The sequence below is a fragment of the Lepidochelys kempii genome, chromosome 13, assembly GCF_965140285.1.
Source record: "Lepidochelys kempii isolate rLepKem1 chromosome 13, rLepKem1.hap1, whole genome shotgun sequence".
In the NCBI taxonomy this organism is placed as follows: domain Eukaryota; kingdom Metazoa; phylum Chordata; order Testudines; family Cheloniidae; genus Lepidochelys; species Lepidochelys kempii.
The window spans coordinates 2,967,551-2,993,404 of record NC_136392.1 but is presented as its reverse complement, the minus strand read 5'-3'; the positions used below and the strand labels follow the sequence as shown (position 1 = coordinate 2,993,404).

Sequence of the window (25,854 nt, the reverse complement as noted above, 5' to 3'; positions counted from 1 at the left end):
AATGCCTCCCGGATGGCGATTTAAGAAACAAAAAGCCGGACATGACCAGGAAAATACGGACGTATGGTAACCCTACACCAGAACCTCTCAGGATTGTGGCCTGGTTGGCAGACTATACAACCGCGGTTCTGGCATGTGGCCCGTCTCTTTCCTTCAGTACTTCCCTGTTCTGTGTGGCAGGCCCCACCGATCCCTAATCTCAGCTCTGCCCACGTGCCACCCTTACCTGGTGGCAAACAGCTGCTGCCAAACACCAGCTCCCGGCAGGGGAGCACACGTTTCCATGGACACGCTCAAAACACACACACATATCCACAGAGGCGTGAGCTCATCACACATGTGCCAGTTCATGTAACACCAACTACTGCACCCAGCCCTGTGTTTACACACGCGTGTGCACATACACACAGAATCTCTCTCTGTCTCTGGCTAATACACCCAACCCTAACTAATACACACGCGCCAGGAGCAGCCCTGTGCACACATCTACAGACAATTATGAGCAGATCCACGTGCCGTTATTCTCATCACTCGGCGTTCACATACCACTGCACCTTTAGTCACAGCCACGTGCACTCCCAGCCACAAGAAGAAACTCAGACATTTCCAGCCAGCCATCTGCTGATCTCACACACTCACATCCCCATGCAGCTGGAGGGCAAACTCTCCTTCTCGATGTGATTCTCGCCTGGGATTCCCCCCACAGCTTTCCTGGGGCTCCCATCCTGAGCTGTGGGGTGCAGCTGGCCAGAGTCCACTTTTGTAAGGGGTCCCCCTGGGATGCTGCGACACAAACCCCGAGGGGCTCCACAGCTCTGTCCTTCTGCCAGCAGCCCCGTTTGCCAGTCTGGATCGGGGCCCATCGTGCCAGGCACTGGACACACATGCGCTGAATGATAACCTCTGCCCCAAAGAGCTCACAATAAGGCCTAACGGTGGGTGAAACTAACGTGCAGGGAAGGGGAGAGGGAGGGTGGGGTAACAGTGACCACAGAATGGTTAAACCATAAAATGGGCTGCATGCACAGCGGCTTGGTATAATTAGCCAACGAGCAGCAGCCGCCGTGGTCCCAGCAGCTCCCTCCCCTGGCCCTGCAGTGCCCAGAGCTCTGCAGGCATGAGCAGGAGGGGATGCTCCCCAAATCCCCATGCACAAGGGGCAGCATGGGAGAAAGCATGAACGGAGGAGCGGGTGAGCCAGGCTGGCATTGTGGGCAGAGTGAAGGGGGAGCTCACCTTGCAGCCATGGGGCAGACAGGGTGGGCAGGGCTGAGCTGGGGAGGGCTTTGAAGAGGAGGCTCAGAAGTTCCTGGTGGAGGAGGGGGAGCCGGGATGGGCTTGGGGACGGGGGGCATAATCCGAAGGCAGGGTCTAGGGGGGATCTGAGCCGTGCGTTCTGGAGGGACTCCATGGGCACGCGGCCCAGGGGGCAGGGCCAGGGCGGAGGAGGCTGATGGTGCTGGATGCGCAGGGTGTGGCCCGGGGCCTACTGGAACTGGCCTTACAGCACCAGAGAGAGGGTGGGAGAGAAGCCGGCCCCTGGCAGTGGCCCCCGGAAGGCAGGATTCCCACTGCACTCCTCACGCCGGGAGCCAGCGAGGGGCAGAGCAGAGGGGACTGTGAGCCGGCCTGGCGGGGCCCCAGGACAGGGAGCGCATTCCTCCGGTGGCTGGAATGCCCCCTCCCCGCTCCGGGAAGTTGGCTCCCACGCCACCCACCAAGCCTCCTACATCCGCTTCCCAGCGCCCGTTCCCACGCACTCGGGGTCAGGAGCTCACTCCAGGCTCAGGGCACCAGCAGCAGCTTCTGTTTCCCCCCTCCTAGGGGGTCGGGACCACTGCTGCCCCTGCCCAGCTATTGCCCAGCTCCCCAGGGGCTGGACCTGCTGGCACCAGGAGGCCAGGGCAGCGGCAGGAAGGCAGCCTGGTGTGGCTGGGGCTGTCTGAAGGTTTGGTGTCCTGGGGGTGCTGCCAGGTGTCCGTGGAGGTGGGTGTGGAATCACCCTGCTGATGGAAGAACAGACCTAGCAGGGAACACGGGTGCTGGCGTCAGGCTGGCGCTGCCGGTGCCGATGCTGCAGTTGCCAGAACTGCGGGTTTCTAAACTCAGACACGGGCACCATCGGGGTGCAATGCCCAAAGCCTCGGCCCTGGTGAGAGGGGGCTGGAATCGGACCCGCCTGGTGGCGTGCAGGGGCTGGTGCCGTAGCCGCTGGGGTGACGGCTCTGAATCAGGCAGGCATAGTCGTGCGCAGGACCTGGGAGGGGATTCTTACTGTGCCCAGGCATTACAGGGATGGAGAGTGGTACCCCGGCACCAGCTCGCCCAGCTGTCTGGTGACCAGCCTCGACAGGGCTGGGGCCTGACTCCACCGGGCTTGACACTTCTGCCCTGTGGCACACCGGAGGCATTGCGAAACTGCCCATGTGATTACGCCATGCGAGTTCGTCTGGGGTTACGCAATGCCCCTGGCTGCGCTCCAAGAGTGCCTGGTCCCCTGCCGAGCTGCCGGTGGGACGGGATCCTTCTGGCACCAGGAAGCTGGGCCCCACACGGTGCCGGCGGCCCCCCACTGCCCTCCGTGTGCGGCTCGGAGGGGCGTGGGGGTGATGCAGCGTCACAGACAGACGCTGAGCTGTGCAGTGATTTGCAGTGTGCTGCACTGGGGCCAGGGGCAGGAAACCGGCTGATGCGCGGGCAGTAACCCTGTTCCAGCCTGGGCTGTTGAGGAGTCAGGAACGAGTGGCTCAGGCCCAGGAAAGGGAGAGGGGATGGTAACCCCAGCCCGCTGAACAGAGCGGGAAGCAGCAAATGCAGTGCACAGCTCCGGCCAGTAGCGGGAGCGCAAGGCAGGAAGTCCGGAGGGGCCAGGGGAGACGCCAGGTGATGAAAGTTGGCGCATTTTTGCAGGTGTCCTTGACTAAGGGCTCCCCGTCAGCCCTGCAGGCTGCTCACTGTCTCCTGGGGACATGCAGCTCCTGCCTGGGACTGGGGGTGTGCACACACGCTAAGCCTCTGCAGTGCCCACGGCCGACACTGACCCTGTGCGCTTTGGGGCGTGCATTACAGAGCATGGCGCGTCCATCCTTCAGTCACACGTGTGAAGCCACAGCCCATATGCGCACATGGGAGACAACAGTGGAGTCTGGAGCTGGGCTGCATCAGGTCAACATCGCTGAGCCACGGCCCCCCTTCGGTCCACTGGCTTTCGCCATGCGTTGTCACACAGGTTCTTGGCTCCATTCACCAGAGCCGTTCCCCTCCTCCCCCGAGGTGCCTGCCTGATTCCCAAAGACCCTATTTTCCAGAAATGGGGAGGCCTGCCGGGGGGATGAGCCCCTCTCCCATCCCAGCACTCAGAGCTCCCTTCCTCAGCGCTGCAGCCAAGCTAGGCCAGGGCCTGTCTGTAACGCTGGAGAGACTGTGAGCAGGGACCAGGCCATGGAATCACATGAGGGACAGCACCTCTGGGGCTGGAGGAGGGGAACAGCATCTCTCCAAAGAAAAGACCCCACCCCGTGCCGTGGGTGACCCAGAAATAGCTTTCTGCTGCCTGTCAGATCTGTTCCCTGCACAGAAGCCCGGCCCGAGGTGGGGGCATGCAGGACAAACTGGGGTGTTCGCATTCAGATGAGTCAGCCTTTGACAGCACATGGCAGGGTGGTGGGAGAGGGGGGTACGGTTGGCTTCGCTCTCTTGTGGGCGCTCAGCTTTCGAAAGTTTGGCAGGTCTGTCACTGAGTGTGTGTCCGCTACAGGGAGCCAGGGCCCTCCTGGCGAGCCAGACGCAGCCGGGAAAGTGACTGTAGCAGAAGGGGTGAAGCTATTGCCTGGAACTCAACCTTCTGTCCCGCTTGGACCTGTTTACTAACCCCCTTGGACTAGCAGTGGGGGCGAGCTCAGACTTCCCAGGGCTCGGGGCTTGGATCCCAGGCCTGTGTCTGGCCCACTATAGAGACAAGAGGCCCCCACCAAATTTGGATACAAATCTGCATCCTTTTCTGCGGAAAAGGACCTAGGGGTGACAGTGGACGAGAAGCTGGATATGAGTCAGCAGTGTGCCCTTGTTGCCAAGAAGGCCAATGGCATTTTGGGATGTATAAGTAGGGGCATAGCGAGCAGATCGAGGGACGTGATCGTTCCCCTCTATTCGACATTGGTGAGGCCTCATCTGGAGTACTGTGTCCAGTTTTGGGCCCCACACTTCAAGAAGGATGTGGATAAATTGGAGAGAGTCCAGCGAAGGGCAACAAAAATGATTAGGGGACTGGAACACATGCGTTATGAGGAGAGGCTGAGGGAGCTGGGATTGTTTAGCCTGCAGAAGAGAAGAATGAGGGGGGATTTGATAGCTGCTTTCAACTACCTGAAAGGGGGTTCCAAAGAGGATGGCTCTAGACTGTTCTCAATGGTAGCAGATGACAGAACGAGGAGTAATGGTCTCAAGTTGCAGTGGGGAAGGTTTAGATTGGATATTAGGAAAAACTTTTTCACTAAGAGGGTGGTGAAACACTGGAATGCGTTACCTAGGGAGGTGGTAGAATCTCCTTCCTTAGAGGTTTTTAAGGTCAGGCTTGACAAAGCCCTGGCTGGGATGATTTAACTGGGAATTGGTCCTGCTTCGAGCAGGGGGTTGGACTAGATGACCTTCTGGGGTCCCTTCCAACCCTGATATTCTATGATTCTATGATTCTATGATTCTAAGTTCCCCTACAGCTGTGGGCCGTTTGGATGTGGGGGTTCGGCTCTTGCCAAGCTCTCTACCTACCCAAAACAATAGGGCGGATTTTCAAGCCAGTTTGCACACAGCTTCCATTACCAGGCACAAACAGTGCACAAAGCAGGTCGCCGCTGCACGCAGTCACCTCGCGTGCTTGGAATCCGCAGCGCTTCCCGTCAGTCCCATGAGTATGTCTCTGTGCCCGGAGTTCGAATAAACAACGTGGCCAAAGTATTGCATCGCTGGGGAAATGAAATAAACCTACAAACCCCACAACACACTGGCCTCCCTCTATTCCCCAGGCCAGGCCCAGGCAATGGCTCCGCCGACCCTGAATGCAGCCCTCCCAGAACGGGGCTGGGTTAAAGAACTGCTCTCCTTCTGGTGGCAGGAGGCGCAGTCAAGCCTACGTCAGCGTCAGAGCAAACGCCCAGCTTCCACTCGCGCAGCTGTTGCCATGACCCAGGCTGCTGGGAGCTGCTGACTGACTCAGCCTTCTCGGTTTTATCTTTCCCATTCATCTCGGGCCAGGCTCTCTGCCTGCGTGCTCCAGAAGCCCCGTGGCGAGCTCCGGCACCCAAGGCAGCGCGCGTCTCCCGGGGCAGCGTGCACACGGCCGGGGTGGCGTAGCGATGCAGAACCAGAAGTGTGCTCCAGGGAATGGCTGGGAATTCTTGCCCCTTGGGGAGCGGCGAGGAGGGCAGAGCTGCACCTTCTGTATTCCCAGCCTCTCCCAGCGGGCGGCACTGCAGGGCCTGGTGCAGGAGCACTGGCTACAAAGTCTCTCACAGCTGCATTAGCCCTATCTCCTCCCAGCAGGCATCACTGCACAGGGGGGATCTCACGTCTGCTCCAGTCCTGGCCTCTGCCACCACTGGCCTATCTGCAATGATGAAGGCGCCCTGGCTGCAGTTGGGAGCGCAGAGCGACATGCATCCCCCACTCTCCCACGGGGGTCGCGGGAGGGAACGGGGCACGGGAGCTGGCTGCAGTGGAGCTGAAGGACTGGGTTGATGTGACCACATTGGTGCATGCTGTGGAAGCAGCCTGGGGAGAGCTGGTGCAGAATCTGAGCTGCAGCGGCATTGGGCCCTCTTCATCTCCTCCCTGGGTAACAGATGCGGGGGGGGGCAGAAAGCCCTGTGGAAGGGCCGCTGTCAGGGCTGTGCCCCTGCTGTGCAGCCCTGGGGGCCATAAGTGCTGGTTCCCTTCCCTCCCCCCCGCCCAATGCTCCCTGTGCAGGAGGAAACGCTCAGCTTCCTTCTGCAGGCTGCTCTCCGGGTCTCCCCCCGACCCAGCACTGAGCTCCCGCTGAGCCACAGGACGTCCTGTCTGCACCAAGGGAGCCAGACCCTGAAGGGGAATGGCCAGTCACCCCTGCTGCCTCCCGCTCCTGCCCCTTCCCAGGAGCTGCCTGCCTCCCTCACCCATGCTCCCAGGGCCCCATCTGTGCCTTGTGGGGCCCCTGTACACAGGCACATGCCAGGGGAAGCTCTGAGGAACCCCAGCCTGCTTGGGGATGGCCCCTGCTCTGGATTTCTCCTCCCCGTCTCCGTCCCGCCCCCACATTACTTCTGTTTCTTCTTTCCTTCCCTATTTCACTCACTCTTCCAGTTACTTGCTGCTTCATTCATCCTTTCCCATGCCCTGGAAGTCAACTTCCCCTCGTCCTCACACCCCTCCCTCTCTCACTTCCTTCTTCATTCACTTTTTTGCTTCGTCCCTCATTCAGTCACCAAGGGATTAGGCCTGTGACTTGCTCGCACCGGGGCTTGCCAACCCTGTCTGGATCCTGGGGGCGAGGCTCCTGGGAAAGGAGCTGAAGGCAGGAAATCTGAGATTAGCCATCCCTCCTGACCTCTGGGCAGGCTCCCTTCCCCTTCCCCCTCATCAGGCCCATTCTCCCCACTTTTCTAGCATCTCCCACAGCTGTTTGCAGAAGCTACAATTCATTGTATGCTGCACGAACCCTCTCCGGAGAGCCTGACCCAGATCTTATGGGGCATCGCATGGCCTCTGTAGCATGCAGAGTTTTGCAAAAATGCTATGCAGGGGCCCAATCCTGCCGCCAGTGACGACTGGGCCCCATGTGTGCAGTTTGCTGGAAGCAGCCTCCCTATAGGCTCTGTGGAGACTCAATGAGCACCAGCCAGGTTGTAAGCATCATTAAGGCTGCCCCACTCCATGGGATCCTTGTGGATGGAAAGGGGTGTGGAAGCAAGTCATTAGCATGGTACAAAGTACTTACCTGGGGATCGAGGGGAGGGGCTGCGAGGGCTGGCAAACAGGCCAGGAGGCAAAGGGCTGTCCCACGTCCCCATATTTACGCACTAGCAATGAATAAAACCCGCCTACATTAAAGTGACGCTATCAGAGGGGGGGGATGCAGGGGGCGGGTGGAGGTGGAGGGGGCTTTGCCTTGGGATCCAGGTCGGGCAGCACCACAGTCGGGACTGAATCCATTGCCCTGGGAGGTCGGGTCCCAGCGATTCTGCGCCTGACCTGAGCCGGACAGGTCAGGGAACAAGGGATAAGGAGCAGAAACGGGATGTTTCTCCCAGGTCAGTTCCCTCGTCTGGGAGCCAGGGAAGCCTGAGCGGCGAGGGATTTGCTGCTCCCTGGGGTCTGCTCTGAGCCAGCCCCAGCTCCAGCATGGTAGAGAGGGCCGGGCAGGCGATGGGCCCTGCCAGGCGGGCGTGAGGCACTCCCAGAGCCCAGGGCTCGGGGCATTGGGCAGAGGTGACCTCTGCTGCTCGCTGAAAAGCTGCTCCCAGACTCTGTGTCCTCAGGAGCCTGTTGTCAGTGAGCCCTGGCAGTGCCATTCCTCCAGCCCTGAGCTCTGAGCACACAGCTCCACCAGGCGGTGACGTGTGGAAAAGGGGCCGCCCGGATTCCTGCCTCAGCTCAGGGGAGGCCAGGGCACATGCAGGGGAAGAGCGGCACATGGGCGTTGGCAGTCTGGGGTAGGGGGCCAGAATGGCCATGAACGCCTCCAGGGTCAGACCTGGCTTCGGCGGCTGTGCCCAGCACCGGCTCTCCTCACCAGGGAGTGCTCATAATCCTCCAGGGCTCCCTGCCTCCTCACACCCTCCCCTGGTGTGTGTCACGTGCCCCGGGCCATGGATTCCCCTGCTCTCTCTGACTGGGGCACCGGCAGCTTCCACAGGAATATCCTAAAAGCCAGCCCTAATCCAGGAAGTGCTGAATGGGGCCATTGGATTGCGTCTGTTCTTGTCACTCGGACTGAACTCAGCGTCTGAGCTTATCCATGGTAGACAGGGGCTGAACCCGGAAGTCCCCGATGAGGGTGGAGAGTTGGATGAATGGGATGCGGGTCTGAACTGCCCCATGGCCCTGCAAAATCAATACTAGCTGGACATTCCTAAATACTTCATGCCCAGGTATATTACTTTGCAGTAGTCGAGCTGTGAGGTGGCGAAGGCCTGAATCATTGAGGTCAAGTCATTGTCCATTTCCACTAGGACAGGATAGAGTCTCCTAACAAATATCTTGAATTAAACTTGCTGCCAAGTCTTGTGATTTTATTGTAAGTCTCAAGATATTTGGTCTTTTCTTTCAATCCCCAGCTCCTGGAGTCATGTGATTATATGAAACTCAGCTTTCACTTGAAGAAAAAAAAAGTACATTTCTATCCCACTGTTTCAGAGAAAAGCTTGCAAACCTGACCCCTAAAGGTCCCAAACCAGTAAGCATATAAAAAGAACCCATTTTTTATTTTTAAAATCCCATGATTTCAGCCATTCACACCATCCTGGGGGTGCCCTGAGTCATGCTTTTTGAACTCCTGGTTGGAGCTGGTCAAGAATTTTTTGAGGAAACATTTTTACCATTTTGTCAAAACTGAAACTGTTCCTGAAAGTGGGTTGATTTAGAGGAATCTCCTGTCTCAAAAACCCAACCCTCAGGTAATTGAAGGTAATAGGAATATCAAGGCCCATGTCACGGGTGCTAAATTCCACTCCCAGTTATACCAGTGCAAAACTGCTGACATCATCAGGGTGGCCTCACCAGATCTGAGAAAAGAAGGTGACCAAAGTCAATAGCAATGTCTAACTCGTCCTGCTTGGAATTGTGCTGGAGTCCTGCAGGATTGTTGTGGGGTTTTCCTTGGGCTTTTCTACCTTATGCATGTTTCATTCTCCTCCCTAGTAATTAACAGAACCTTATTCTGTGTCTGCCTTTCATTAAAACTATATTCTAAACAGTAATTGAATGGCATTTGACCTCTGTAGCCATTGATCAGATTAGCCAATATCTCCTGTTTAAAGTGTCTAAAGGGCAGAAGCTGTGTCAAATGATTTTGTGATCTGATTAAGCAGAGAATTGAATTCAGTTGTGGGACTGGTTAGAAGGTGAAGGGGGCTGTCGTGTGACACCCAGGGCTCATGGGATTGTGACAAAGTCATGCTGGAAATGACTGATGATGAACCTGAGTTTCTTTGTATCTTTATTGAACCAGCACGGAAGGAGGACATTGCTGGACTGGTACTCAGACACTTTCATCAGTCACAGCTGACCAGGAAGCAGGGCAGAGGAAGGTGGATCACAGAAAAGTTGGGACTTTGTCCATTAGGCGATGGCCAATCGTACTCCACCTCTACCTCAGAACACAGTTTCCTTCTTGCTGGTAGGTTGCAGTTGTAGTCCAGCCTCCAGATGATGTGGCATGAGATGATCCTATTGGCTTAAAGGCTGAGGCAGCCTGAGCTCAGGTGGGGCGTTTCTGTTCTGGCTCGAGCCAGGTGGTACCTCCAGCCTCAGATCTTCCCACGTGGGGGGCCAGGCCAGAGCCTCCCTCCACACTCCTCCCTTCCCCAGTGGAAGGCTCAGCTTTAGCCACTTGCAGCCCCCCAGGTTCTGCAGATGAAGCAGTGGGAAGGGGTCCAGGTGCTGCACCCACCTTCCTCCTGCTAATGCTGAATGGTGACACATTGGGGCTCCTTAGAGCCAGGGGCAGTGGGGCTGTTAATCGGGGTGTAGCAGTAACACGGGGAGGAGACAGAAGAACTCTTCGCTTCAGGGTGCGGGTGCAGCGGTGGAGGGGGGCAGGAGGGGGAGCCGTGTGTCCCTCTTTGGCTGTATGTTTTGTATCTGCGAAGTGCCGAAGGGCACGGCTGGTGATCCTGCTGCTGCCGCCGGCGGCATGATGATGGTGCTGTGCTTCTTCAGGGGGCTCTCCCGCAGAATGGGCGACAGCTGCTGCTCCTCCTCTTCTTCGCCCCCTCGTGCAGCCCTGCCCAGCATGCACGCCAGGACGCCCGCAGCCCCCAGGGCCCCAGCCACGGCGCACAGGACAGTGCCCACCAGTCTGCAGGTCTCCAGGGCATGGTTATATGCCATCGCCTGCAGGTCAAGCACCATAAACTCTTCCTCTCCGATGCCCTCCAGCTTCGGGGGCACCAGGTAACCTGTGGCCAGTGCTGCGGCTCCAATCAGCAAGAGCAGCACTCCAGCTGAGAGACTCACCTGGGGGCCGGGATGCAAAGGGCTCAGTCTGCGTGCTACTAACGAGAGGAAAGGCTCTACCACCGGGGATGGGGACAGAATGGTTTAGGGAACTGGCCTGGCACCCCCGAGAGCGGGGTTTCTAGTCTGGCTCGGCCCTTGGGAACTCCCTCCCTCTCTCTGTGCCTCCGTTTCCCCTCCCACCCTTTGTTTCTAGACCATCTGCTCTTCGGGACAGGGTCTGTCTCTTGCAGTGCCTGGCACCCGGCGCATCTAAGACAAATGAACAACCCCAGCCCCCTGGAGATGCCCCCACCATAACCCCCGAGCCCATCCCCCAACTCAGATAACCCTCCGCAGTAACCCAAGGCCTACGGCCAGCTGCTAAAGCCCATAAATAATCATGGACTCTAGATTCAAAGTCCCAGCCAGTAGGTCCCCTGGATTAGGCATTTGGGAAGCTACTTAGCGAGACTCATTAAAGAGCCTCTCTCTGGCCCCCACATGGAAAATGTTGCCCAATGAGCTGATTCTGTGCCCAGGGCCCCCGCTTTCATTGCAGGCCCGGGGATGGGGGGTCTCTGATTCTGCAGGGGCACAATGAGGACTCGAGCGAGGGGAGGAGAGGGCTGGGACCATGCCAGCACAGCAGCTGAATTGCATCCAGTGCTGCAGGCTGATTCATTTGGCGGAGGTGTCAGCTGATCTCAGGGCTACCTGCACAGTTGACCTGGTGACCCTGCATCATCACATGACCAGGTGGAGAAGCCCTGGCTTGAGATCCTCCTGAGTGCTGAGCTCCTTCCTTCTTTCTGACTAGCTGGGAAGCAGCGAGACATTGCACCTTAGGGTCCGTAGCATGGTGGTTAGCTCGCATGTACAGCGTTTTCAAGGGGTAGGAACTGGGGTCAGGGAGTCAAGACTCCTGGGTTGCACCCCCCTTCTGGCCTGAGACAGACTGGTCTCAGCCTGTGTGTGCCTCAGTTTCTTCCTCTATAAAAAGGGGCTAAGGATCCCTCCCTCCCAGTGCTGCGAGGCTGAGTTAATATTTGTGCTGGGAAGTGAGTCGAGACCCTCCGATAAAAGGGGAGTTTGGATTGGGACAGCATGGGCCCACCTCCAGCTAGGGGTGGCTTCTCCTCTGAGTCCCTAGCAGGTCCCTAGTGACCAGTGTTCAGACGTCAGCTCTTCGCTGCCTGATTGAAGCTAGACAGGTGCACACTTGTAACTCAGCATGGGAACAACTTACCAAGGGCTGTGGGGATTCTCCCTCAGCAGCCAGCTTTAGATCCAGATTGGATGGTTTCTACAGAATCGGCTCTTGTTCAAACAGGGATTATTTCGGGGAAGTCCCCGGGCCTGTGCTGGACAGGTCAGACTAGCTGATCACAGTGGCCTTGAAATCTGCGGGTTCAGCAGAAGCCCAGGGCTGGGCTAGACAGCGTTGCTGCTTGCCAGCACGGAGGGGAGAGGTCCTGGGGAGGGGCAGGCTAGGGCACGTTGGCTGAGCTGCGAGGGGGAGGCCAGCGCCATACCTGCCTGCACGGTGCCTCAGCCGGACGACTCTGCGATCCAGAGAGCTGGGTGATCCCTGACGGCTGAACCGCCCGGCATCTCCGGCACGCTGTGCCTCATCCTCCTCTGGCCCTGGAGAAGGGTCTCTAGCCTTCTAACGGGGGAGGGCCAGAGAGGGTCCCTGGACGGGACAAGCCAGGCAATCCAAACTGGGAAGGAGGAGAAGGAACCCAGGCTCTTACTGTGGGCTTGAGAGTTTCGGGGGGAAATCCTGGGATGGGGCTTGACTGTCCCAGAGGTGACACCCAGATAGGGTGAGTGACCCTTGACCCCAGGGTCCAGGAGCAGAGCACCTCCCAGCAGGGGCTAATGATGCTGACATGGCTCTTACCTTCCACACGAGGGAGGGCCATCCGCCGTGGGCACGGGAGACTGCGGGTTCGGTCATGTCATCAGCCAGACTGGCACCGGTGCAGTCCTCGTAGAAGAGGTGCAGGTAGGAGCGGACCCCATACCACTTCCCGCGCTCCACATTGGGCCCCCGGCTGCAGCCGCACGACTGGCTGCGGGCAGGCATGGAGCCTGGGGAGGGGATTGAGAACACCTGTCAGGACGTCCCTTTGCGGCTGATGCCGAGCTCAGGGAGGTGAACGCCTCCAGGAGTGGAGCTAGCCCTGTGCCCCGTGGGCACGGCACGGCGGGGATACCCACAAGACACATGCAGGCCCCATCCCGCAGCCGGATGCCAGGACACGACTGCAGCCAGACATTCACATTCTGCTGAGCACAGTCCACTCCTGAGGTGAGTGACTGGGGGGCACCCAGGAGTGCACTGCTGACTGGTGCCTTTCCCACAGTGTAAGCACAGCCCACCCCTGAGCCTGTCCACTGTGTCTAGCTAGAGGGTGTCCCCTAGTGGTTAGAAGACAGACAGAACCCAGGATTTCTGGGTTCAGTTCCAAGCTGTGCTGATAACTAGCCAAGTGGCCTTGGGTCAGTCACTTAATCTCTGTGTGACTCGGTTTCCCCATATGTGAAATGGGGGTAATGACCCTTGTGCCCATCGCAGAGGGCTGGGCAGCGTGCTTTGGTTCATTCACGTTCCACAGGGAGGGAGGGTCTCTGGGAATATGGAGAGTCAGAGCCAGTCTGTAAAGCTCGGACTCAGTTTTCGGTTCCCCTGCTCTCACCCAGTGGCCAAGAATGTTCCCCCTGCTCTTTCTGAGCGTGCTTCCCACCCGTCTTGTGGGGCAGGACACCCCCAAGCTGGGTGCCACCTCCCTCCCATGGCGGGGTGGGCTCCCAGAGCCCTCTCCCAACTGGAGACACCAGGGAGCGGCTTCATCTTCGTCAGGACGTGATGTTTGAAACCTGGCTCCGATAAACTGGGGGCCGAGAGGATCTTGTTAGCTCGGGCTGAGGGGTTAATGGCCAGGGCATGGGATAACAGTACGCGGGGAGGGGGAGCTGAGGGGTGGGCATGGGGACAGAAGTGAGGAGACAGGAGTGACGGCTCTGAACCACCATCTCAGCCTCCTGAGAGCGCCTCCTGCTGGTACCAAGGAGACATGGGCATTCTCAGCCGGTCAGGCCTAGTATCCTCGGCCCATGAGGAGCTGGACTGGGCCCTTCAGAGCAGGGCCAGCCCTTGCTGAGCCAGGGCCCTGCTCCCACGGCTCCCCTGCTCAGTGTCAGGTTCCTGCCCCATTGATATCAAGGAGGGTTTGGCCAGGACCGCAGCCCATCATCCTGTGGGCAGAGTCAGCTTGCAGGATCTGGGAAGGGCCAATGAGATGATTGTTGGGTCTCCTCCCACGAGGATGTTGGGGGAACCTGCAGCCCCGGTGCTTTGCAAGCCTTGGGCAGCCGGGGGGGCGGGGGGGGGGCAGCGTGAGCTTTGCGTGCCCGCGCTCCCTGGCGGTCGGTTCCAGAGTCACTGCCTCAAGTGGAAGCTGAGATTGACACCTCTGGTGCACCCACCAATCGCGGGACCCTTTCTGGGTCCCAAACTCTGGCCAGCCCTGCCGCTGAACAGAGACTGGCTCCATCCTTCCTGCCAGAAGCCCCCAGCTGAACTCCCGCAGGATCAGGGTATCCCCAGTCACCCAATCATGTGAGCGGAGGAGGAGGAGGGGCAGCGGAGGGGATGGGACCACTCAGCGCTGCCTCCTTATGCTGAAGCAATGCCCCCCCCGCCCCGCTCCCCACACATACACTTTTCCTATAGCGCTCACACCCACCCTGTCCTGCCTGTCCCCACCAATCACCGCGTCCGCCTTCAGTGGGGCTGAGTAGCACAGCCTGGGGCTGATTGGGCATTGCCATGGGAACTGCCTCGGTGGGCCGCAGTCACAGCTGGGGCTGGGGCGCTGACAGCAGAGCTGGTGTGTGGGGAGAGGGTGGAAATGGCAGAGCCTCCCTGCTGGGCCCTGCGGGGGACGAGGGGCAGGGGAGAAGGGGGACCCCTCAATCCCAGGGGGAGGGGTTTGAGAAGGACTTAGGGGCCAAATTCCTCGCTGGAGTAACCCTGGTGGAGTCACCGGAGTCGCACCCAGGGCCGAGGGGCTGCTCGGAGAGGCGGGTCCCCCACCCGCTGAAAGCGCTGAGTGTCTGTGTTAATTTCAGGGAGCCCAGGCCTGGCTGGGGCCTTGCCCTCAGCACTGACACATCACCCAGTCAGAGAGACATGCCGCGGGGCCTGGCATGGCGGAGGGTGATCCTGCACCCACAGGGCCTCTCTGCCAGCCGTGGTGGTTAGCAGAGGGTCATCCGATACGGCACCTCCCATCCTTGAGGAGCAGCAGCCCGGGCATAACGCCCCTTGCCCCGGTTCCAGCCAGAAGAACCATCCCTACCCGCACAGGCTAAACCCTGCTGCTGGGTTTGTGGCCCGGTTACTGGCACTGGGGCATTTGTCATGCCTTCCCTGCTCCTGTACCGAGAAGGCCCATGTCCGGGCAAGAGGTGTCTAACTCTGGGCTCTGTGAGGGGGCCCTGTTGGCACCAGACATCAGAAAATCTCCCCCGCTCCTTGGCGGGTGAGTCACAGGCGAGTAAACACCACTGTCTGCATCGCTGCATCTCATTCTCCCCCGTCCCCGCTGATCACTCCCCCCACTTCCTTCCTGCACTTCCATACATGTCCAGGATTTTAGCACATCAAGTTCCCCTTGTGCCCTGCTTGGCCCTGAGCCGCCTCCCCCATGGAGTAACCTGTGGCAGTTCATGGAGCTGCACCCGCTACCCTTACCGCAGGCTGAGCTCCTAGCGCATCCTTTCCCCTCGGGGCTCTGCCTCTGGGGATGGCCCCTTTGCCTGCGGGACGCCCTCGGGACCGAGACCCGTAGCAGGACGACAGATCTTGCTCCGACGGTATCCAAACTGCACCGGGTGTCTCCTCTCTCCGTGGCTGGCTGGGACGCAGAGGGCGCCGGCTCGGGCCAGGGTTTGGCGGCCGGTGGGAGCTGGAGTTCTTTTTCTTTTCCAAAGGGCTCAGCAGCACCCGCTGAATTGGAGGGTGTGAAAGGGGAGGGAGCCGGGGTGCGGGGGGCAGGCAGGGCAGCGAGGAGGGGGTGATGGAGGAAGGGCTGTTTACCTGTTGCAGTGGCCAGCTAGCCCAGCATCTGCCTGGCGTTTCCCAGCCAGCTGAAGCTTGTGAGAGGCTGGCTCCGCACAGCCGTGGAGCTGAGCAGTGTCTGAGTCAGAGGAAGAGAGAGGATGCGTGGCTGTGTGTGTCAGCGGGTCTGAGGGGATGGGAGCATGTGGAGAAGCCGTCAGTCACAGCGCTGGGGAGTGCGGTGTGCTGGGGGCCGCTAGGCAGGGTGTGACCCCAGCCTGGCAGTGCAGCAAGGGCCCATCTTGGCTGGCAGGGCAGCCGCGTTGGTGGCAAGATGAGAAGGGCAGAGCGGAGATCCGCTGTCTCCACGGTGCCTGGGCAGGGCAGGCCTGCAGCATCAGACTCTGCCCCCGGGCAGGATTCAGGTCTCGGAGACACTGGTGTAAACCCAGGACTAGGACATCTGAGAGTAGAATCCAGGTCCAGGCCTCTGGGCGTGATGGCTGGTCCAGCCTCCAGGGCATCCAGCAGCCCGCGGCTGCACCACACAGGGCCATGGTTCTCTCCAGGAAGACCCCAGCCAGGCTGGCAGGGATGAGAATCTCCCTCAGCCGTGGAGTTTCACTGGCAGCTTGTCGCTTCGAGGGCACGTCCACAGCTTCCTGTTGTGCCATCAAATCAAAGGCCGCTCCCTCAAAATCCATCGTCTTCCCCTGGGGCTTGCCCGGCAACCCGGCAGGTAGTGACCATGCATGGCCTCTCTGTAGGAACCACATTGCAAAGGGCAGAGCGGGGAATAGAACCCAACCCAGGCGTCCTGACACACAGCCCCCAACCCCAACTGCTAGGCTACGCTTCCCCTTCCTGAGCTCAGACTAGAACCCAGGAGTCCTGCCTGCAGCCCAGGGTTCTAGCTCACTAGCTCTCCAGACCTCCCTTAGAAGCGATGTTCTAACATGACCAGGACTTGCCGCAGGTTTGCTGGCTGTCCTAGGCTGCATTTCGGCCTGACCTGGTGCTGGTAGCACCTTCCCCGGCTCCCTGAAATTGAGTCATAGAGAGGCTAACTCACAGGGCTCAACTGGGCTTTGTGGAGGGCGTGGTGAGTGGAAGTTGGAGAGATGGTTGATTTAATTCCAAGTATCTAAAGACCAGTTTCTCCTCATTCTCCCAGAAGGAATTGATGATGGGAAAGGACCTGCAGGGGAGATGCAAGGCACATGGGGAGAAAGGAATAACTGAGGGGCTAGAAATATAAAAGGAAGAGGAAATAACTGGATTGGGGAGACTACAGAAAAAAACAGACCTTTGGGTTGGCTTATTATAACATGGGGCGGGATGCAACATTTGGGATCTACCCTTTCCCCCTCCAAAAAAATAAAGGTTTGGGTTATTCAGAGGCTGGGGGTTTGATCTGGATCCAAGCTCCCTCAGAGCATAGAGGGGATTTGGTTTGGACCTATCCCTAGATCCAACCAGGAACGGACCCTCAGCCCCCTGGTTACGTGTTTGGTCCTGCTGTCACCTTGGTAACAGCTGCTTGGAGAGCAGAGGACAAGAGGAAAACAAGAGAGCTGGGTGTTAATTCCTTCGGGCGCCTTGGAGACAAGGCTTCCGGGGCAGAGGGGTGTATTTGGGTCTCGAGTCGCCCGTTGTTGTTGTTGTTGTTGTGCTCAGATTTATTTTACTGTGTAAATGCAGCGGGATTAGGGGACGCAGCTCAGAGGTGTGAGCTGCCCTGCAGTTCACCCAATCCTGTAATTCCCCAGCTGGTGTAATCACTTTCTAATACTGGATACAGACAAGAGACCAGCTGCCCGGCCTAATCCGGCCATGAATTTCGGAGCAGTTCTAAAGGGATTTGAATGGCTCTGTTATTTCCACATGGGTTTTATCTGCGGCGGGGCGAGCTTTTCAATTCTTCCCGGAGCCTCTCGGCAGTTGGCTCAGGGGACGGCTCGTTTACCATGAGTCACAGGCCGGCGCCACCGCCCTGTTGCCATGGAGACAACTTTCGCTGGATGCTGAAGTTGACATTCATAGGCTGTTGGTTCTGGAAGGTGGACCTGGGAGGCCTTTGCCACCCCAACGATAATGGATTTAGGGGTGTCCTGAGCCCCTCTGGAAGGACGAACATGCAAGAGATCCTACCGGAGCTGCTCAAGCCATCAGGTCTGGTCTGCTGATGCTTCGGAGGAGAGCAAATAAACCCCATTAGAACCTATGGTGTCTTCCCCCCAAGGGTCTCAGTGCTCTTTGGGGACATTAAACATGAGCAGTTTACTGCTGGGGTTAGCTGACTTGCCCCCATCCAGGTCTCGTGATTCCCAGTCCCGGACCTGTACCACAGCCAGGTGTGCCAGGCTACACACAGTGTAGGGCTCCAAATGCCTCCCTGACCCCCACCCCGATCCGCGGACACCCTGACCTGTCAAGTCAGACGTTGCCCCCCGTCGAAGGATCACAGCGGTTGAAGCTCTGAGTGAAGCGCTTAGCCCAGAGGGCACAACAATGCTGTTTTGCTAGCTAGCCAAGGCAGGGGAGTGTGATACTTAGTGGCTTGGGGTGAAGTCCTGGCCCCACTCAAGTAAATGGGAACTTTGCCATACATTTCAGCCTAGCCAGGATCTCAGCCATGGCCTCCACGAGGTCGAAGCGCAAGTCCAAGCTCCAACGGTGTGACCCTGAATCATAGAATCATAGAATCATAGAATATCAGGGTTGGAAGGGACCCCAGAAGGTCATCTAGTCCAACCCCCTGCTCGAAGCAGGACCAATTCCCAGTTAAATCATCCCAGCCAGGGCTTTGTCAAGCCTGACCTTAAAAACCTCTAAGGAAGGAGATTCTACCACCTCCCTAGGTAACGCATTCCAGTGTTTCACCACCCTCTTAGTGAAAAAGTTTTTCCTAATATCCAATCTAAACCTCCCCCACTGCAACTTGAGAGCAAGTCTCTTACTCTCCCCGTCTGTAACACGGGGCGCTGGACACGTTCACTAGCTAGTGGTAGACAAGGGCTGGGTGTGCAGAGCGCTGCCGCTGAGCAGCGATGGCTGGAGAAGGTCCCGCATTCCCATTCCGAATAGCCGCCAGGCCTGGTCCTGCAGCCCTCCACCCCATGCCCTCCACCCCAGCTGGGCCCATGTGCTGCAGTGCAGTGTGTGGTGCCTGGCGGACGCAGCCGGCGCGACTCCAATGCGTGCCGCTCTGCTGCACCTGCCCCAGGCAGAAGCTGCTTTTTGGGAGCATGGCCGCATGCTGCAGCGAGACGCACCGAGAACCAGCTGGACCCTCCCCACAACCCAAGCCAGCCAGGCCTCTCTGCTGAGGCCTGCCCACACGCAGGGCCAGTGAGCACTAACCACAGGGGTGGGTTTTGTGGGGCGGACTGAGAACACTCGATGGCAATGTCAGCGACCTCCAATCCCTGCTGCCATGGGACTGATTTCAGTCGGCAACCCAGGGAAAGGCTCCAGCCCCTCTGCCTCTGGGCTGCCTGTTTCCCTGGACTGCGCTCCCATCTGCCTGGTATGTCCGACGTGTCTTCTGGGTCCCTCAGGCCCCTTTGTGCTCTGGCCTGCCACTGGGAGGCTGAGGGTTAACTTACTGCCCTTGGCACTACATAGCCTGCTTTCACCTGGCTGTCCTGGCAAACCCAGCTACCAGCCTTGGCGTCTCTCCACGGCTTTGGGTGCTGGAGCCTGTCTTGTGTAACAGGTGAAGGGGGCTGGGCTGGTGTCTAGTACTCAAGGGTCACTGATGACAGCTGGGCTAGTGTTTGACATGGATGTTTAAAGGGGGGTGAGTTTTGGGCCTCAGATTGTTACAACAGGACAGTGGAAGTCCAGCAGAGTCTAAACGTTTGGGGTTTGGTGTGTTTTTAAAATCTACCCGTTCCATGATTAAGTTCTTTCTTTTGCTTCCAAACAAAGTTTATATTTGTGGTATCCACAATAACCAAGGTGTTGTGCCCCCTGCTGGCTCTTTGGCAGCTGCTAACCAGCCAATATTGTTCCCAGACCCCAGGGACACTGAAGTCCAAAGCTGTAGCTCACGAAAGCTCATGCTCAAATAAATGGGTTAGTTTCTAAGGTGCCACAAGTACTCCTCTTCTTTCTGTGAAGTCCAAAGGACACTTTGGCAGGACACCATGCTTTATTCAAGGGACTGATTTGATAAAATCATCTGTATTCATTTCAGCTTTGAGCCAGACCTGGTGACTGAGATCCTGTTTGCCATGCACACAGTCTTGCCGGCCGCTCAGTGCCCCTCTCCCCTTTTCCATGTGTGTGCGGGCACACACAGCGCACAGAGGACACAGCACAGACTGCACACATCTTTAAAGGTAACCCAACACTTTATTCTTCTCTCAGCTCCCGGCCTTCCCCGCAAAGCAAACAACGAATGCGTAATTTGCTATTTTAATGGGAGAAGCAAATCCCAGGCATTGTCTCAGGGTGTGAATGAGCTTTTTCACTATATTAAAAACGGGGCATGTCCCGGAGTTCTGGCACAGTTAAGAGTGGAGGGACTTTGGGGCCAGGGGGTTGTTTTAAGTGAATCTGTTGGGCGGAGTTGCCGTCAGAGCCTCTGGGACATAAAGGGCCTTAGTTTCCTCTTCACTCCCCCCTTTCCTTGGGTGGAGGATAGTTATCGTCCCCCAAGGTACCGTCCTGTCAGTAGCTGCTACCCCTGCTGGCCAGCAGATGTCTCCGTGACCTACACAGAAGCAGCCTCGTTTCCTGTCGGTTGCTCTCACAGAAGCGTGGGGGGACCCTGCCCTGGGCTGCTCTGATGCTCAGGCAGGTCTGGGGGATGGTGCCAGAGAAGGAGAAGAGGAGACTCAAGGCAGCTGGGTCCCTGTACAGTCTGGCTCCTTTGGGACACTTGTAACACACCCTCTGCCCCGTAGGGCGGAGGCTGGTGGTGGTGCAAAGGCTGCGTCACCTTGCCTGTGAGGTTTCCATAGACCTCTGTGTGTTGATGAATCACACAGAAAGAGGGAGCAGGTCGCCGGTGGGGGGGGCCTAGTGACCTGAGCCTCAGGTCGGAAACACCTGAACTGCTGCAAGCACAGGCCTGTGTCCATGCAATTTCCTGTGGCACAGAGAGAGGTGCCTCATCAGAGGCTTTGAAAACCAAGGTCTCATCTGCTCTGTGTGGGCATGACAGAATTCCCGGCACTGTTCCAATGGTTTCCTTGAGCAGAACTCCCCCAACCCTGGCTGAATGCCAGCTCCCTGTCTGTCTGCTGCCTTATACCCCAGAGGTGGCTGCATTTCTGTGATGCTGCGTATAGTGGAATGAAATACTGTTGGATGAAATGCACTGTATGCATGTGAAGGGGAACCTCACTTTCCCTACCTGTAAGAGGGTGGATACTAATTCCTACCTGCCTTTGGAAAGTGCTTTGAGATGCCGGGATGAAAGTGATATGTAAGCACAAAGTATTATTGACCCTAGTTAGGGGACCATGCTACAAGCAGAGGCGGAGGCTGGGAATGTGGCTGTTTTGCTCTGGTGTGTAGATCTTGTAAGCAGGGGCATATTACAGCTGTACATGGAGACATTCAGGGATAAGACAGGAACAGAGCATGTAACTCTACTGAACTACTGTGAACAGCTCCAGGGAGGGAATGAATGGGGACTGGAGATGGTCGGTATGGAGAGCGGGGAGGAAATTTTCCACAAAAAGGGAATTTTGACCCAGAATCCAATGAAATTCACAAAAACATTTCTGCGAGGTTTGTAATGTATTTTTGGAGGGAGAGGATTTCTGTTCTCCCAGATTCCCGGGTGTGTCTGTGGAGGGTGCGGCTCCGGCTTCTAGGGCATCGCTGCACTCAGAGGCTGGGGATTTGCCCCTTCTACACTGGAAGGATCTGTGCAGTGGAACTACCGTGAGAGTCGCCCTTTCCGGCGGCAGTGGCAGTAGGCAGGTGGTGCCTTGTGCTGAGCAGAGTTGGGCTTGGCGGGTGTTTGGATGGGAGGTCGCCGAGGAAAATCTAGCCACTGCAGTTGGTGACAGTTCGCTAGCTGGTGCTTTTCCCTCCAGTCAGTAGTAGCAGGAGTCATTGGGCCCTGCATTTAACCCTAGTGTCTCTTAGAATGGGTAGTGAGTCACCTCCATACTATTAGCTATGCTCGAAGCTGTGATGACGTCTCGGAGCATGCCTAGCATGAACTAGAAGTTTCCCAGCACCAGGGCATGCTGAGACTGAGCTCAGTGCTCATGTGTTTAATAAAAAGGGCTGGTCTTTCACTCCCGCCACCAGGCTTCTGAGTGTGTTACAACAGTGGTTTTCAGCCAGGATACACGGACCCCTTGGGATACACAGAGGTCTTCCAGGGGGTACATCAACTCATCTAGAGGTTTGCCTAGTTTTACAACAGGCTACAGGAAAAGCCCTAGTGAAGTCAGTACACACTAAAATTTCGGACAGTGACGTTTATACAGCTCTATATATTATTCACTGAAATGTAAGTACGGTATGTATATTCCAATTGATTTATCTTATACTCCTACAGTAAACGTGAGAACGTCAGCAATTTTTCAGTAATAATGTGCTGTGACCCTTTTGTGTTTTTATGCCTGATTTTGTAAGCAAGTAACTTAGCGAAACTTGGGTGTACACCACTGCGTTACAGTATCCCAGCCAAAGTCCAAGTCAGGCCATTACATGCTGCTTCCTTACAATTCTCCATTGCGCTTTCAGATGGATAGTTTTCTTCTTTGCTCCCTGCCCTACGTGTGTGTGTGTCCTGTTTGTAAAGCCCCTGGAGGTGATGGCTCTGTATGAATGGATGATGCTGTTCGGACTCGTAAGCACATGGCTTGCAGGATTTGGTGATTTTGTGGTGTCTGTGGGGCTGGTAAACTGGGGTTCAGCTGGCTGGATCAGAGGAAGAAGCATGCTATTCCAACTTAGGGGTTCTTGTGCAAAGAGAGGGGGCATTGATTCTGCTCTCACCGCAGTGTAAATCAGGAGTAACTCTGTTGTAACCAGTGGTGTAACACTAGTGTCGGGCTGCCAATGTAGGTGAGCTGAGTCAGAAACAGAGGCACAAACTGAGCGAGAAGAGCACCTGAGGCAGACCAAGAATACACTTTATTCCATAGTTACAACAATCAGTATAACCATTAGCCGAGCTTTCACATAACCTGTCCGGGACATTTCACACACACTGTTCGGATGTACCAAGTGCCGTTACTTCCCCTCATCTAAAAGCCTATTTCTCCAAGACAACAGATACAGGAACCTTGTCACTAACACAACAATACAAAAGAAAACCCAGAGCGCTTGTAGCACCATTTGCAGGCTGGAGTTTTTCTCCATCAACACCTGCTGACAACTGTAAAGCGTTGGGAGGAGGTTTGGGAAAAGGGATGGGGGTCGCATCCCCAGAGCCCTGCTGGCCACAATCCGTGGAGTTTGTTCCTGAGACAAGTTTTTATTTATCTATATCGATGACTCGAATGTGTCACACACACGCGCGCACACACGGCAGCAAATTACAGGCAGCAGGGACGCGGGGAAAGGATAGTCACAGCAGAAACTAGCCAAGCGATAGAATGAGAGAGAAGTCAAAACGCGGGGGCGTCTCTAAAGCACTAAAACCACATGTCACAGCAGTTCACCATGGTTCACAACTCTTTCTCCTCTGACAAAGGAAAACAAGAAAAGCCTACAGGAAGTGGGAGCGGAGAGGAAGCAAATGCTCTTTGTGCTTAAAGTCAGGAGGAAGGAGGCTGAAGAGTAGCATTTCCCTCTCGCCACCATCCCGCTTACTCCTTCCAGGCCCTGGCTCTGCAGCTGTGATCAGGTCCCTGTAGAGAGGATCCTACCTGGGGCCTGCTCCTGAGGAGGGTTTAGCCTGATGGTTTGTAAACTAACTGGAACCAGAGCCTGCTTTTCCCTGCGGGATCTCTCAGGCCAGGCCAGGGAGAGACCAGCATTCCCCCCAGTCTCCTGTCTGCCCCAAGGGGCAGAGGGAACCCGCTCTATCAGATACAGATGCAGGGGTGGACAGGACACGGGGTTTTGGCCTGCAGCTCTGGGGGCAGCCCCTGAGAGGAAGAGGAGAGCCTGGCCCAGGACAGGTTCTGCTCTGTGTTTTGCAGTAATCCTTCCAGACTGGAGTTCCCTCTACCTGAGCCCCCTCCCGCCACACACACGGAGTAGGGGGAGGGGTCTGCAGTCCCAAAGAGGGCATGCGCACGGACCCAGCAGACTGGCTTCCTCCCATGCCTTGGAGCTGCGGGGTGGGGGAGGGGAAAAACAGCTGGCCAATGAAACCCACCTCTTCCTACAAGTGAGAGGGGTGAGGATGCAGCCCCCACGCCCTGTCCGTTCTCCTCTCCCCTTCCCGACAGGCGTTCTGGGCAGCTGGGCGGGCAAAGAGCAGAAGATGCTCTTGGTGAGGCGGGACGTGTATCACACACTCTCTCCAGCACCCACATGCCCAGCCAAGCCACCTCAGCCCATGCACCCTAGGGTGGCACTCGTTGAGTCTCTGTTACTGCCCCCTGGAGTGCTGCTCCTAACCCTGACTCCTGTTACTGGCTGGAATGTCTTCGACAGACACAGCCCATCAGCCCCGGTACACCTGCCGGTTCTGCTCTCCCTGCGCTCTGAGCCCACTGGCACGGACCATTTCCCTGGGGGGTACAGGAAAGCATGAGATCCGTGGGCTGGCTGCGAGGCGGATGCTGTGTGTTCGCTGGTTGCACCACGCCCGCTGACTGCCCTACAAACTGTACTGCCTCCAGCTGGTGTCACCTCCTCGCAGCTACCCCTATTCCTGCAAATACCCCTTACTTTGAAACGGGGGGGGCCCAGCACACCGCCAGGGCCCCTCCATATACAGCCCTTCTGGCCACACTTCTCTCAGAGTGTGCTGCTGCTCTCCGGGTGTCACCTGCCTTTGGATCTGTGACTCAAACCCGTCAGGCCAGGTGCGGCCCCATGACTACAACAGAAGGGCCTGCTGGTGACAGTCACTGCATGCACCTGAATGCCAAGACCCCAACCCTGCAAGCTGCTCTGCAAGGGAAAACCCCCATGCAGTGGGGCTCTGGACAGATATGGGGACCTGCCTGTATGGAAAGCTTGCAGGATGGGGGTCTCAGAGGGCAGCACCAGTCATGGGCAGTGGTGGTGCTGGCAGCAAGGACAGTTCACAGCAGAGCCTGGAGTTTGAGGGCGTATTCCTGAACAGTCAATGCTCATTTTAAAAGTTACCCTCCGGGCCACTGCCATCGTTCTAGGGACTGGTGCATGGGAAGTGTCAAGCTAAGAAGAGAGAGTCCATGGGCCATGCTCTGGGGAGTGAAACACCCAGAACCTGCATCCCACCTGCTCCAAAAAAAGCAGTCCACTTTCATGGGTTGCAGGAAGTCCCTCCCTGGGAGCACTGTACTGGCAATCCTGCAATCCCTGCCACAAGAATGCGTTGGGAGCTGAAAACACCCAATCGCTGTGAATATCAGCCAACATTTCCTCCTTCCAAACAGCCAAGTCCAAACCTGTTCCCACTGAAGACCAGGGCTTCCCTGGGACAGGGCCAGCCGCAGCACTGGCTGTGTTCAGGGGATATGTTACTTTCTCAAGTTGCTGACTTGCTTTCCTTGCCTTGGGAGGGCTGATGCCAGGGCAGCCAGGCTGAGGATTCTGGTGACATCTGGAAGCAGGCTGGCAGAACCAGCCCCATAAAGGTCCATTTACAGCACTGGGTAAAGACCGACCACCCCTGACTCAGCCCAGCATAGGTCCCTGCAGGCAGCAGGGTGGACCCGGGGGCTGCCACTCCTGGGCAGAGCTGAGTCACCACCAAGGTTGTCTCATGCCTTGCTTGGATGCAGCACAAGAAAAGAGATAAATTCCAAGCAGGCGCCTAGATCCTAAAGGGCTCTGGGTGTCCTGGAAAGCGCTGGAGGAGACAGACCCTCCTGCAGCCGGCATGTGCAGAGGGCATGTCAGCGGCTGGATTCCTGGGGATCAGAAGTGATGGTACGGCCAGGTCCCCCAGGTTCTTTAAAGGGAGGCCCCCCTCTGCGTGGGTATGAAACCCTTTGGGATCCATCGACCTGCCAGGTGCCCTGCTGGGAAGGGAAGGGGGGTGGGGTTTTCATTACAATGGGCCTGTCTGGCCTCCACCTGGGGGGGAAGGAAGCTGCAGGGGAAGAGCTCTGCATTAGAGGCTGAGTGGCGCAGATGGGCTGTAGTGTCCCCACCTCGTGCCACTGCAGGTGAATGGGCTGCCTTGAGCAGGGAACCTTGGGGAGCATCTGTAATTCATGTGGCTTTCCAGGGGTTTATTTGGGTTGCTAAGGTCTGTTCACTACATTGTATTTTAATGGCTTGCAAGCCTTGGTGCGGGAGAAGGAAAGGTGAGGCTGATATAGGAAACATTTGTTCTGCTCATTAAGGATCCCTTGCTTTTTGCATATTTGCATGATGATCTCAGTGCTCTTTAAACCTAGTTTATAAATTTGAATCCATATATACACACACACATATCTATAATATTTCTCAAATGTATCCCGAGAGCTCAGCTGATCAGCTGGGGACTAGGGGGTTGGAATGTCCTTGGGAAA

General features: G+C 57.0%; 1 protein-coding gene across 1 annotated transcript; it reads right to left on the bottom strand.

Annotated features, from left to right (window-relative positions):
* Window positions 1–9,174: 9,174 nt before the first annotated feature.
* NRSN2 (neurensin 2) lies at window positions 9,175–15,386 on the bottom strand. Its single transcript, XM_073308970.1, has 3 exons — window positions 14,951–15,386; window positions 12,092–12,282; window positions 9,175–10,206 (listed from the first exon to the last, which is right to left on the bottom strand). Exons 2-3 carry the CDS (start codon window positions 12,275–12,277, stop codon window positions 9,757–9,759), a joined length of 636 nt encoding a protein of 211 aa, XP_073165071.1. The 5' UTR covers window positions 12,278–12,282; window positions 14,951–15,386; the 3' UTR covers window positions 9,175–9,756.
* Window positions 15,387–25,854: the final 10,468 nt, after the last annotated feature.

Coding starts and splice junctions, on each gene's coding strand:
- NRSN2 (XM_073308970.1), bottom strand. CDS start 12,277: ATGCCTGCCCGCAGCCAGTCGTGCGGCTGCAGCCGGGGGCCCAATGTG. Junction 10,207..12,091: donor GGCCCTCCCTCGTGTGGAAG/GTAAGAGCCATG, acceptor CCCGGCCCCCAG/GTGAGTCTCTCAGCTGGAGT.